Below are 14,145 nucleotides of genomic sequence, written 5' to 3' on the forward strand. Positions count from 1 at the left end.
CATCTGGACCCTGTTATTGTGAGAAGGCAACAAAGCAATACATTAGGAAGCACACTGGAGCCACACAGCTTTGATGTGAGCTTGGTAACCAAGGCGCAGCAGTGGCCGGTGTGTGAGCTCCGTTTCAATGGCTGTGTTGTGTAATCAGATGTGTTTACTGTGTATTCAAGTAAAGAAGTGGTGTAATCCATCCTCACAAGAGTGCAGTTATTGAAAAAAACAGGCAAAAAAAAACAAGAACTCAAACTGATCAAGATTCTTTATTCAGGATTCTTGCAAACTCTCTATTTGATGATGCTGGCATGGTGTGAAGGAATAAATCTTTCACATGAATTTAACATGCAACACGAAAAATTTACTGAAAACAAGTGAGCTGGAAATAATGCACATACACTACATGACTATGTATTTGTTTCCAAGATAAATTTAGGAAGGCTGAGCTTATATGTAGCAAATCTGTATCACAAAAAAACAAAAAACAATCAGAACTCTGTCCTTAATATTTTTAAATATAAAACAAAAGTTATTATTTCACTGTGATTATTTTTAAAATATATATGACCTTTAATTATACTAACACATAAAATTAAATAAAAAACATTGCAATGGTTTGTTAAGCTTGTATTTTCTTTTCCTTAAGGCAAATTTCTCAGTTTCACCAAAGAAAAAAAAAAAAAAAAACAAGACAAGGTCTTAGGCAGGCCAGTCCCGATGCTTTTCATTCCTTTTCTAAATTATATCCAAAGATGAAGGCTGAGCCTTGCAATGCTCTCTTTTCTTTACCTCCAAGCTTGTGATTGACAGCGCCATGTGCTGCCCTCCTAGCGGCTGCAGTTCACAGCCCCTGTCAGGGGGGTGGCAAACACACAAGCCAGAGAGCGACTAGCTGCCCCTCAGCAGCAGGGAGCAGAGTTAGGGTGGTACAGTGGGGTGCACAGGGTCAGGGGCTCTGCTGGCACTGGAGCATTGTTGTCAGGTGGATTGCATCATACCACATTTAGAAAGAGAGCAGCCTTTCATCCAGCGTGTCCGCGGAGCTTACCTTTTCCTCCGCGGCTGGTTCTGGCTGGTGGGCGCTCTCAGTGCACTGTACTGCACCTGTAAAAACAAACAGGAGTTTGGTCAGAGGCAGGTAATCCGAGCTCAGTGGAGCGCACGGTAATGGCTCCCCTGAGGAGGGCTGGTGCAGGGGAAAGCGAGGCAGGCTCGGCTGTAATGAATCATTTTTTAAACACGGGAGCAGAGGGGATTAATCACAGGGAGGAAGGATTTGAAGAGTCAAGGGTTCTCTACCAGTGTACGCCCCCCTCATTCTGCACCACAATCACAATATTAGAAACAGACATCAACTGCTGAGATGACCTGCCAGCCAGGCCAGTGAGGGAGTTGCAAACTGCATAATCACTCACTGTAAGTTATGTCCCCTAAAGAAAACTTTGTTAGTGTTTAGTGTTGTTTAAGCTGAGAGCTACCAACACAAGTTGATGTATGAGTTTCTTTATGACTTTGCAGACCTTGGTGTGACTTTAATATCTCCAGGCTAAAACTGGGCCTGAAATGTGATATTTGAACTTAAGACCTTACTCTTTCCACTAGATACATATGTAGACTTAAACTCAAGAAACACAACTCATGTTACACATTTTTTCTTCCGCAAATTCCCACATGTTCAAATGCATTGGCAAAAATAAGAATCATGTTTATTTTGACACTAATTTACGGTATATTAATTTTTTTTTCTTTCAAAATTACCACCAAAATCGCCATCATATTCCAAAGAGGACTGATCATAGGGTAAGCTGAAAAGACAAGTTGGAATTTGAAAACTTGCTTTGAAGCTTGCTCGCTGAGCTCAAACAATACGGTGAATCTGTTGAATAAAGGTAAGAACTCTATGCTAATTAGCTGGTCTCCATTATTAGAATGGGAGATGGAATGTGGGAACAAAGTGACTGCCTCCTGCATCAGAACATGAAACTGTCCTCAGAACTGACAGATGCTTCTTATTTCAAGACAGACACAGTGTTGTCAGAAGTCCCCGTTTGAGGCAGACTTTGTAGATGTGCACAAGCTCTAATTGCCAAGTCACATTTGCAAGAAAGACAGGAGTCAATTTTCCTCCTTTGTGGTGTTTTGTGTCCACACCTATCTGAGGATTGAAGTTCTAAGTCAACAAAAACAAAATATGTGGTTTATTGTTTTTGGGTCTCCTGTGTATATGATGTTAAGGTTATTTTTCACAGCACATAATGAAACGTACTTATGATTAATCTTAAGAGTGTTTTGTTTCTTTTTTTTATGACTGGAGCTATTTTCAAGATGTAGTTCCTCTTTTAATCCAGGCTAAAAAAAAAAAAAAAAAAAAAAGTATTGTTTCCATGGGATTTGAAAATGAGTCAGTTTCAAAGCTCAAATAGTGTATCCCAATGGGGGAAAAGACTACAAAGGATTCTGAATCAAAATGTATTCACCACCTTGTTTTGCCAACTCAGTCAGCCAAATCTCAAACAACACAGGCTCCTTCCAACATCACAGAGAAGTCAGCAATGGCTTGCTGCAGAAGGACATCAAGGGTGCAGCTGAGAAACAGACTAGGGTGAGAGTGTCTTGCCAGATCCAGACTGTCAGGATTTCTCACTGCATTCTGTCTGGTGAGTTACCTGCGAGATAAAGGCATTGTGTGGCACTTCATTTCCTGGCTAAGCAAAATTCTCAGTCAGAGAGCGGCGAGCACCCAGCACCACTTATAACACCCTGACAGCTCCTCTCAGCTCTGTGATGTAAATGCAAATGACATATCAGCCACGGCTAATATGTAATCACATATGGCACCCAGCAAGACGACTGGGGCTCACAACCACATTAATTGACTCTACCACCCTGAAGTGACTGAGGCCACATCAGAGTTTCTCTGCTGACACAACAGCCAGACACGTCAGGAGCCCTCTGCCGGCATGCAGCCAATCACCAGCTTTTATGTCACAGCGCTTCAATCAACCACACAAAATTGCTAATAATGGACAAGGCCTCAGCAATATGGCTGAGGAGAGATCTGAGCATCTCCTTATTCAGGCACTACAGTGGCTACATGGAGTTGCACTGAGAAATAATTGAGCCAGGCTTGCTTTAAAGGCGAGAGTCCATTAATAATCAAACAAAGCCAGAGGATATATCTCTGCAACACTTGGGAATTCTAGTACAGCAAATAATGCAGACATCTTTAGGGAATTCCCTCCAAATATGTATGTAAAATTAAACCTTACCTTTTGCACATCTGAAGGCACCCTCTTGAGGAAATCCAGTATTTCATTGTGGTCAATAGTATATGGGTTGCGCAGCTTCTTGGTAAATTTGTTAATGCCTGTGAAAACAAGAACACATTATTAAATAAAGATGTCATATAGGACAGTAGTTTACATAGTTTTATGCAGTTTTGTATAATACAATAATAAAAACTGTTGTGCAACCCTATTAATATTTCCCCCACCTTGTTTCAGTAACACATTATGCGATGCTATTTTAATAGATCCCTTTCAACCAAAATTCATTTCATCCAGGACAAAAAAAGTGAAGACAAGTAAAGATACAACATGATCAATTTGTTAACTGGGGACACTAACAAGGACCATTGTTAATAAAGGCCAATTATTACATTATTACATCATAAAACCACTGTTGCCCAGATTGTAATGTTTTATATACAATATTAGGTTGTGTTGTTGCCGTAAGTATTGTGGTGATTTTCTTTTTCTCATTTATCAATTCTATCTTTCTCATATCCAGTCCAGTTTATTTACGGTGCAGTCAGCAGTGACTTTTTTGTTCAGAAATGTGTTTGAATATGATTGATGAAATCAGCTGCACAAGTAAGTACTCATTTTCAGGTGCAATGAAAAAGTCTAGAGACTCCGCCTCTAAAAACCCAAACCACAGCTCATTTAAATGTAGAGCTTTCTCCTTCAAGGTTCTCTTCTTTTTCACCTCAGAGCAGACTGGTGCTACTTTCAGATAGCTGCCTGGAAGTCCTTTTCTGACCTCTGACCATATTTGCTATGTGTGCTGCATCCCCTACATCACATCAGCCAAACGGTGAGCATAGCGGGTGGTGTGCAAAGGTTTTTAGTACACTCTAAGGGCTAGTTTGAAGACACAAGCCACTTTTCAGATTCTTAGCACTGAATGGTCCCCCTCATAAATCTTAGGACGTTATAGAAGAACTCTCAGAAACAAATGACAAGCATGTTCCTGGCTGACTTGATGTGATGCCATTGTGACTGGGCACTGTGGACTTTTCCAGAAAAGATGAAAATGGTCTATGGGCTACAGCATGAAACCCAACTCAACAACAGTGTTAATCCATGACAATTAAGTCAGGTGAATTAGATTTAGAAGTTGTTGTTTGTTCTCTGTGCAAGTCTGTGATGGCTTCACATATGTGCATGTCAGAACAGCATGTCCAGGAAGTAAACTGTAAATAGCAGGAAGTGTCAAAATTTTGTGTGAAGTGTTAAAGTTTTTTTTTTTTTTAATCACACTCGCAGGGTGACATATGACGCATTAATAAGCCACTTACAAATTATTATAGAGATCTGCTATAAGTTTAAAATAACTAGTCAAGTGAGGTTTATATATGCTTTATAAACCCTTTACTAATCAGTTGTAAAGTTTTATAAACATTTCTTGCAACATCACAATAAAGATGGTTTATTAACAATTAGCAAAGTAATAACTTCTAGTTTTATTATGTTTGTAAGTCATTTGAAAACAATTTTATATTTCACAAATTAAAGATTGAGAAACAATCTCAGCATTACTAATAATTAGAAAACAATCTCAGCGAACCTCAGTTAACAGTAAAATAACTCAATTAAAACCTACAAATGTATCATTCATTAATAGTTATACAGTGTTAGCTGTTGCTTTAATTCAAACTATAGACACACAGTTATAACAACTTTTTTTCCCACTTTTGTTTGCTTCAATCTGATCATTTTGTGCACATCTATATTTACTTTGCACATGGTTCCATACCACAGAGAAAGAAAAATCTCTGGGGTCTTGTAATGGGACCATTATATTCACAGCTCAGTACTGCCTTTACCTCAGCATGCAGACAAAGAACCTAAGGACTTAAATATGTGCAAGAAACTTGAAAGGCTTGCCTTGCAACCACAGAGATGGGGGTTAACTGGGGAGGCAGAGGAGTGTCTCAGACTGTGTGTTTTTTGTTTGATATGGTGGTTTTTTGGTATTGATTGTGTTGAAGGCAGTGTGGAAGTACAGTGGTTGTGGGCTTACAGCTGGAGGAGGATAGCCTGTTAAGGGCAGCATATCTCCCTGACCACTGAGATGACGGTCTATTCTCTATGACTACCGCAGATAATGAGAGGCTAGACCAGGAGCCTACAGACTGCCCAAGGACATCATGTATTATATACAGCTTGCTACTCTACCTCTGCTTTGTTTTCACACAAACCCTTGGTCAAGCCTCTGCTGGGCTCTGCTACATCAGCCCACACTGGGCAGAGCAAACCTCTGCAGCTGTCTGATCTCTGTGCATTTGCAGAGGTGTTAGGATGGCAGAGTTCTTAAATTAGTGTACTTCATTAAATCATAGATATGCAGTTAGGAAGACTGAATAAAAGTTATGTTGGCAAAGATGATATAGGCGTTCATTTTTTTATACTATTAGTATGAATGTTTTGGGCTATATATACAGATGGATCATGCAAGAAACAGTATTAAGTTCATCTATACACATGATACTTACCCCATATCAGTACAATGTATCGCAGTGGGATAAAATACAATAGTGCTGCTGCCACAAAGAGCACCAAGCAGGCCAAGAATGACAAGAACGGGACAGACCAGTTGAATATGCTGTAAAAAGAATAACTGTTAAGTTATATTTCTTTTTTTTTTTTAAATTGTAATTCAAATGTAATATTTATAATAAAATCCAGATATTTGGCAGGTTAAATATTAAATAGTCATATTACTTCTTAATTCGCTCTCCAATGTTTGCAATCTCCCCCAACACGTTCTGGACAGCCAGTACTACTTCCTGCACCATATGTATCTTATCCATAAAGCCCTTTTTTCCAGGTTCCTAAAATGAAACAAAAAAAATGCACAGACACTGATGAGGTGCACGGTATGTCAATTGTTGGGCAGAGTAGACAAAGACCAGTTTATCTCTGCTGTGCTATTATGTGTGATTTATCTATTGAATGGCCCGTAATGAGCAAACACTGTACATCTTCAGACTATGCTTTTGAAGATGAGACAGACTCAGCCATCCACATAACAGCTTCAGAGCACTGAGAGATTTCAGCTTTTGTCCGCCATACACAATGGAGCTGTTGCACAAGTGCAGCACAATCAAGACTCTCTGGTAGATGAAAAGTACAGAAAATGGCCATCTGCAATCAGGCAGACTAGACGACCTAGACAAGAAGTGCAGGGGCCTCACAACTTAGGAGAGATTTCATTCCAGGAACCTGCACGAGGCAGGTTTGAACACATTTTTGCAAGCCAGACCCAGCTTTCCAGCCTATCTTAACATTCTCTCTGTATGAAAAAAAAAACAAAAAAACACTTCCACCTGCTTAGAACACCACACACGAATATTATCATAACCATCGCTACACATAGCGTATTATTTGCTTTTATGCACTGAGATAATAAACAAGCTGGGAAAGCAATAAGTCAGTATGAGAGACGGTTGGACTGTTTGTCTTGAAATGAAGCAAATATGATTGCATCAAACTTGGAAATAATGGCAACTGTGAAGCCTTCCAGGGCAGAGGAGTAGACTAGAGATAACACGGGTAAAACAAGCTAAAGAGGGCTGAGAAGCCTCACATCAAAAGGAGGAAATAATGACAGGAATGATGACAGAGAGAAGTGTGTGGGAGAGGGGAGTGAGAAGGGGGATGAGAGTGTTGGGGGGAGGGTGCTCTAATGGACCCTAACAGGAGGCTTGAGGATGTCTATATGTTTGTGTTACAAGTCAGCTGAAGCCACAGCCTGTGTGCATTGACAGGGCGCAGACAGAATGCCTTTATCAGAGCTTCATGAGGCAGCCCCTGGGAACACACTGTCTGCCAGCACAGAGAGACTCCCCACTGCTGGGCCCACTCTCCTCCACGAAAGGCGCAGGAAGAGAGCAATTCCCACACTAGCAGAGCCTCCCCCACTGGGCTCCGATCTGGACAGACACTGAAGGCTTAGCACTGTCCAAAAAAGGAAAAACTATCACAAATATGCTTTCTGTGAGATTAACATCTCACGGTCTCATTACGGGGAAAGACGACTATCTGTGTACATGCATCATTTTACTCTACACTCCACTGCAGGAGGCGGCCAAGGGAACCAGAGGAAACCATCCTGTGTGTCTTTTACTCCACATCAGGTGTTAGTTGAGCTAGCTGGGGAGGCTTTCAAGTTTATTTTGAAAGCGCGGAACATCGTCAGAGTTTGCTCAGAGCCATTACGATCTGTGTTGGTAAGCTCCTGCTCTACCTAGACAGCCACACATCTAATGATAGCTCGTTTGATACAGAGCCTCATCAGTTAGGCATTCCTTTTCTTATCTCCATTTAAACTTCTTTAAGCTGCTCAATTACCTGATTTAGAATTCAAATAAATTATGAGATACTGTATGAGGCATTATTTGACTACAATGGATACACATGCATGGTAAATCTAGTCTGAAGTACAGCTCCCAAAAGAAAAAAAGAGAGAAAACCATATTGGCTTTCATTTCTAAAAGGAAAAAACAGACAAATAGATACACTCTGAAGTATGCATCAAGAGGCAGTGATTATCATTATTCATCTGCTTTAAGATTTCTGAAATCCTCCATCTCCTTAGCGACCAAAACTGAAGTCCTTCCTACATTAATCATGTGATGATATTCTTTGTTCATTTCTCTTTTAAGCATGTACTTGAGTGCAGAGAAAACACAAATAAATAAAAGATCTCCCTCTTAAATGGGAAAGGATGGGTGAACTGGGAATGGACTAAACAAGCCCTAAATGTCTGCTGATTAGAAAACCTGAGTGAAATCATATTCTCATTTCAGATAAAATTGTAAAAGCTTCCTTTTAAGGTGCAGTAATGGAGAACCAATTTGATCTCCCACACAAAGGTAAACATACTCTCACAGCATGTGTGGTTATCAAAAGCTGAAAAAAAAAAAAAAAAAAGCTCATTTCGAATCATTTTAATTAGAATAAACGGTGCCAAATTTGAATTCTCAGACTGAATCTCTTTTCTTTTTTTTTTCCTGACATGGATACAAAATCTCTCTAAACAAAAAACACCTGTGCTCCTGAAACAAGCTAACAAACAATTTGCTGAGATAAGGTTTTTAATGTGTTGTTGGGTCCACATGCAGTACGCAGTGCACATCACAGATCACGACATGGGCAGTCTGTCTGACTGCTGTGCTCAAGGAGACCCAGCGGTGAATGTGGACTATCGGGTGAGTGATGGAGTAACCCCGCAGCCCAGTCTAGCACCCCACAACCACCTCTTCACCCTTCCCCCTAACTCCCCATGGGCTGGGCTCTGTGAGCAAGTCAACCGCAGACCCGGGGGGGTGTAAAGGCTGTTTCATCTTCCCTGTTCGTTTCTGTTGGAGATCTATGGACTTGTTTTGCCTTTCTGTTTCTTTATGTTATGATTAAATATTGTCTATCTGCTCAATTGATACCTAAGGCCAAAGGGAAGTCACTTTGGCCGCACATAATTTGTAAGCCATCTCCTTCCCTGAGGACAGATTTGTTCACAGGCAGAGAATCTGTTCTGTATTATCCTGCTGTAACGCTGCCGTGCCTTTCTTCTCTGTTTAACGTCATGCCTTCACATTCTTGCCGCTCTGACTGAGGTTTACATATTTCCTTCCTCAAGGGGGGAAAAAAAAAAGGGGGGGGATAAAAACATATTTGAGTGGTAATCATAACCTTCTCAGAGGGAAAAGAGACTGTGGGGAAAAAGTAGAGCTTTGAAGTCATCAAATTTAACACTGATCACTCTTTAACCCCAAATATTTTTAAAGAAGACTTTGATAGGGTGTGTAAAGCTACACTGCTTGATCTAACTGCACGATATCGCATTCGAGTGACAGCAAGACCATAACAAGACTTTCAAATAAGCCACTTTAAATTAAAGCTGACAGCTTAAAACAAACATGGGTGACTGCTTAATTAGTAAATGAAAGGAGATATTTCATTTCCTCTGAGTGTGAAAGGGCTTAGAAGGCTCGTGGAAAACCTTTCAAAAAGCTTTAAGAGGCGAAGGCTGAGTTTGCAAACACATGGTGTCTATAGAGAATCATGAACCAAAGCCATTTTTCATGAAAAAAAAAAAAATGAAATATTTCTCACTTATATATTGAACTTTCAAGGTGAAAGCAAAACTGATTTTTCTGACCTTGTAATGTAGTAATGATTTTGTAAATTCAGCATGTTAAGGTAATCACTCCCAGTTTGATGCTGGCAGAACCACCGGATTCTCTGTGTCACTCCTGTTGTTTAAGCCCCAGTTTGCCTTGTTTGCAGCTACGATAGGAAGTGTGGTTTTCCACTTTGTATGTGCAGACATATCATGCGAGTTTCATCTGTGAATTAGCCCGTCCTTTCAGACAGGATTTGGAGGATGTGCCTGTGTTTTTAAACAAAGCTGGCTTTTTTGTAGCCCCTGGTCATCACAACAGAATATATTGAGCGCATTATGGATATGAATCCCGGGCCTAGACAGGCAGCACAAGGGTCATTGCTTGGAGGCTTTGCGTTAGTTCCACACTTCATTGCCATAAAGCAATAATACACATCCCTGTTAACTTTTTTCCTTCTGTACAAAAAAACCAGCGGGTTGAGCATAATTGAATATTATGTGCTGTGGGAAGTATAATTTTCAGGCTACTTAAAGATTTCCTGTTGTTCTGTTTTTCAAGAGACACTAGAGATGTAATAACAAAGATTATTATTATGATTTCTCACAAAGAAACAAGTCAAATAAGTGATAACCTTTGGGGTAAGTTTGTTACTGTATCCTGAGCTGATCTAGTTCTAAAAGATCACCCTCCGTGTAACTTTTCCCTTTAGAAAAGGATGTTACAAGAAAAATCTACTGATCTTTTTTTTTTTTTTTCTTTTCCGGAAAAGCTGATTCAAAATCTATCTAATGATGCAGTTTGGATTTGTAGATTTTCAAAGTGCTGCAGAATGTCTGTGCAGTGCATTCAGGATTGATACTGAACACCCAGAGGAACAGAACAAAGAGCGTCACGCTACAACTGCTTCACAGATTTCTGAACACATGAAAATACGGACAAGCGCTTCAGAGAACTAACTGTCATTGTGACTATGCTAAAAAGCTGACTAGGACCTGTGTGTCTTTTTTTTTTTTTTTTTTTTTTTTTTGCTGGAATATTTTCTGAGAAGAAATTTGTAAAGGAATTACAGCTATTTGGTGAGCCAGGTTTGTCTCTGCCACAAGCATGCACACATCACCGCGTTTGAGTTAACCTTAGTTATTCAGAAAGAAATATTTAAAGTATTTTTCTCAAGCCATCACATAACCACAGTTAAAACCAGTATTAAAATAAGTATTTACATTCACAGTGAAACTGAGAAGAGATAATGCTCAACCAAAACATGTTATCCCTTAGAATGCAAGAAGGAGACAAGATAAAATACCTTCTCGTCTTCCTCCTCGTCGTCACCTATGGTCATGCTCACCTAAGAGAAAATAAAGGGTAGAGGGTGAGTTCCAACGAATGGGACATGTGGGCACTGGAGCATTTTTAACAAACACCTAGTAATGAAATTTTCTTTGAGTACATTCACCCCTATTGGGAGAGGCTTGTTTCCATAGAGACTGCATCACAGGGGTGACCTCACACAAAGCAGAGGTGAAAAAGGGCCTTCCTCACAAGAGCACTGTCACACCAAAGCAATCTCTTTTCTTCACAACATAAGCACACAGAAAAACAGAAAGAGGAAAGAAAAAAAAAAAACACATTTAATTTGGATGTTGTTGCCTAGATCACTTTATATCAAGTCATCCCTGACCCCTCTGTGGTGCACACTGTGGCATTGCCTGGGCATAGAGTTGTGTCATTGCCGGCCAGAGGCTCACATGGGGGGGTGACAGAGGCTCCACACTGGATATGAGGTTGATCCTGGGCTTTAACATTGCCCAGGGATGGCATCTTGAGCCAGCAGCCATAAACACAATGACTGGGACAGAGCGTTTTGCTTTGGGGAGGGTGTGTGAGGAGGCCAGGCCCCTGGCTGGCCAGTGAGAAAGCTTACAACACAGTGAAATTGGGGGGCAGTCAGAAGTGTGAACAGCATTAACCTTCACAAGCATGTGTAGGGTGAGCATAATTTCCATAACAGTAGATAGAGAGGAGATAACGCTGTAGAAAGACCTATGGTCTTGCAGCCGCTGATGTGGAGAAACAATATCAACAGACCATAAGTTACACAGCATGTTCATAGTAATTTTACTTAAGTGGCTTATTAATGTTTGATGTTTTATTAGGTATTTGGAGACATGCAGAAATTAGTCTTACCAGCTATGAGCCACATACAGATGCAAGCTGCCACTACTGAGTGTAGTGTGGGGTTTATTTTTTGGAACAGCTCAAAAAGTGAAAGAGCAATGATTTACAGTACACTGCTATAAAACTGCATATTTGCCCCATATGTACCAAAAGGAATTCATTCCATTCTGCTTAAACCAGAATTTAGTTAAAGGGACAATTCACCCCAAAATCAAATTTACATAATCTTCTCTGACCTGTAGTACATTTTTACTCATCTAGATTATTTTTGTGATATTCAGTCTTAGAGATGTCTGCCTTCTCCTGAGTATAATGGAACCAGATGGCACTTACAGTATCTCAAGTTGCTAAAATAAAATAAAATAAAACAAAGAACTAAGCAGAAATGTGTCTTTCCACATATCAAGACCTGGTTACACACACACACAAAAAAAAATCCACAAACCTTGTTCCTAGCTTAATGAAGAACTATTTTTCTCTCTTACCAAACTACACACACCAACCATATCGCTCTGCATGAGAAAGTCCATCTACTCCTGGCGAGTTGCTTGTGCTGGTGACAGAATGACAGGATGTAAACACATGCAGTGTCCCCTCCCATCACATGTAATTTTAGCCTTAGCTGTTTGATTCATTTGGTTGGCAGATGTAGATAGTTGACAGAATATAGGTCCCACTTTAAACCTGCTTACAACAAGGTTTGTGAATCTTCTTTGAGTAACCGGGTCACACATTTTGTGGTGCCTTGAGCATCACATGCTAAAAAGAACAACAGATTATCTCCAAAATGTGGTAATTCACACCTAAACAATCTACACTGGTGAGCAGCATCACAGGACAGGGAGAAAAATAACATGTGACTTTGAGCGGAACTGTCTATTTAACTAAGGTAAAGTTGTTGCACTGTGAAAGCATGCATTTGATGATGTGTATGGATAACTACTGAAGTTGGGAGTCCTCATCACTCACCAAGTCTTGGCTGTTGTTGGCCTTTCCTGTTGTGAGCTGGAAGTAGTTCCAGCCTATGAGGAGAAGCAGGAAGAGGGGAAGCATGAAGAGCTCCCAGTGCCACACTGTCACAAGGAAGATCTGAGGAGACAGAACATGACAGCATAACGCAAAGCACATCACACTGCAGCACCCTCGCCCAGCTTTGAAATCTCAGCAAACCTTTTCACAAAACAAAATATATAATGGATTTAATCATGTCCTAAATTTCATGAAGACAACTACAGTACTAAGCTTCTAAGAGTTACAGCCAGTGGCAACAGATTTTACTCCTGGCAGTTTGAAAGCAATAGACATTCAACTTTTAATATCGTGAAATCCTATTTGCAGTATACACACAAATAGCACTGTGCTGGCAGAGTGCCTTACTGCTGAACAGAAAGTCTGACATGGATAGGCATGATATGCTGCCTTTTAACATGCACATCAAATCCTCTTAGATTCAGAGACAGGAATGCTTTCTGACGAAGCACATATGGCAGCTAGAGAAGCATTTGCAACATTTACCCCCTCCGTGGCAATGATACTGAGAAAAGCCAAGACCCCTGGTAGAAATAAGATGGATCACACTGAATGAGTAATCCCTCATAATTCTGTAAAGGAGTGGTGCTAAGCACGTTGCACAACACCCACTGCATTTCACAGCAGAGCACTAATTGGACGGCTGCATTTAAACCCATTTAGTGACAGCCTAATGAGTCTGCCTCCAACTGAAATGATCGGGAATGTGTGAGAAGGATCACACCAGCAGGTTGACACGGATGAAATAAAAATGTCCCCCACACACTATATTAGATGTCCTAAAATCTAATATAGTGTGAATAAGTGTCAATGCACCCAGCATATGGTCCACTTTTATTTACCACAGACATCTTGCATGCTATAAATTTTCTCTATTTTATATGCATTTTCTGTAATTAATGCATCCTTTGCAAAAGTTACATTAGTTCTACTTTCACATCCATTTCCAACATGGACTATACTGCAACTGCAATGTTGAACCCACATGATGGTCACAGCATGCAGTCTAGGCTCAAAGAGCTGGAGGCTGCTTAGAGTATGAACAATATGTTCGAGTTAAGCTCGAGACAGGATGTGAAGCACTGAGGCCTTCAGGCCCCAATAGCAGGCCTGTAAACAGCAGACTGCTCCTGTCATAGCAACTATGCAGAGTCTGTGCAAGTTGCTCTGGGGGCCGCTCTACCTATTGCCACACCAGGCCTAGGTTCAAACAGCCACCAGGGAAACGTGTACCATGACTAATGCCGCCAACACTGTGGCCCAAGAGCCCTAGGCTTCACTACTGTACTGCTTATTATCCCACTATGCAACCTGGGAGGGGTGGGTGGGCCAAAGTACCATGCAAGCAGTAAGATGACCAAGATGCAAGAAAATGGAACAATATAAGTGATATGTTATTGTTGCAACTCATTTGAATTACATACACAGACACAAACTAGAGCTGGTAAGTGATAAAGAAAAAAAGGTAAACAATGAATATGCATGATGCGCAGATATAGCTGCAGTACATTTCCTCTCTGTTATGAATAACTTACGTC

At 40.4% G+C, this 14,145-nt stretch overlaps 1 protein-coding gene across 1 annotated transcript in view; it reads right to left on the reverse strand.

Moving 5' to 3' along the window:
• Positions 1-654: 654 nt before the first annotated feature.
• Positions 655-14,145, reverse strand: part of LOC115781809 (multiple C2 and transmembrane domain-containing protein 2) — a 31,463-nt gene continuing 17,972 nt past the window's right edge. Inside the window, 6 exon segments of the mRNA XM_075074376.1 lie at positions 655-1,098; positions 3,264-3,361; positions 5,771-5,880; positions 6,000-6,109; positions 10,707-10,748; positions 12,548-12,667. Of these exon segments, the coding sequence (XP_074930477.1) occupies positions 1,039-1,098; positions 3,264-3,361; positions 5,771-5,880; positions 6,000-6,109; positions 10,707-10,748; positions 12,548-12,667 (540 nt within the window). The 3' untranslated portion in view covers positions 655-1,038.

The sequence above is a fragment of the Archocentrus centrarchus genome, chromosome 6 (assembly GCF_007364275.1).
Source record: "Archocentrus centrarchus isolate MPI-CPG fArcCen1 chromosome 6, fArcCen1, whole genome shotgun sequence".
Taxonomy (NCBI): domain Eukaryota; kingdom Metazoa; phylum Chordata; class Actinopteri; order Cichliformes; family Cichlidae; genus Archocentrus; species Archocentrus centrarchus.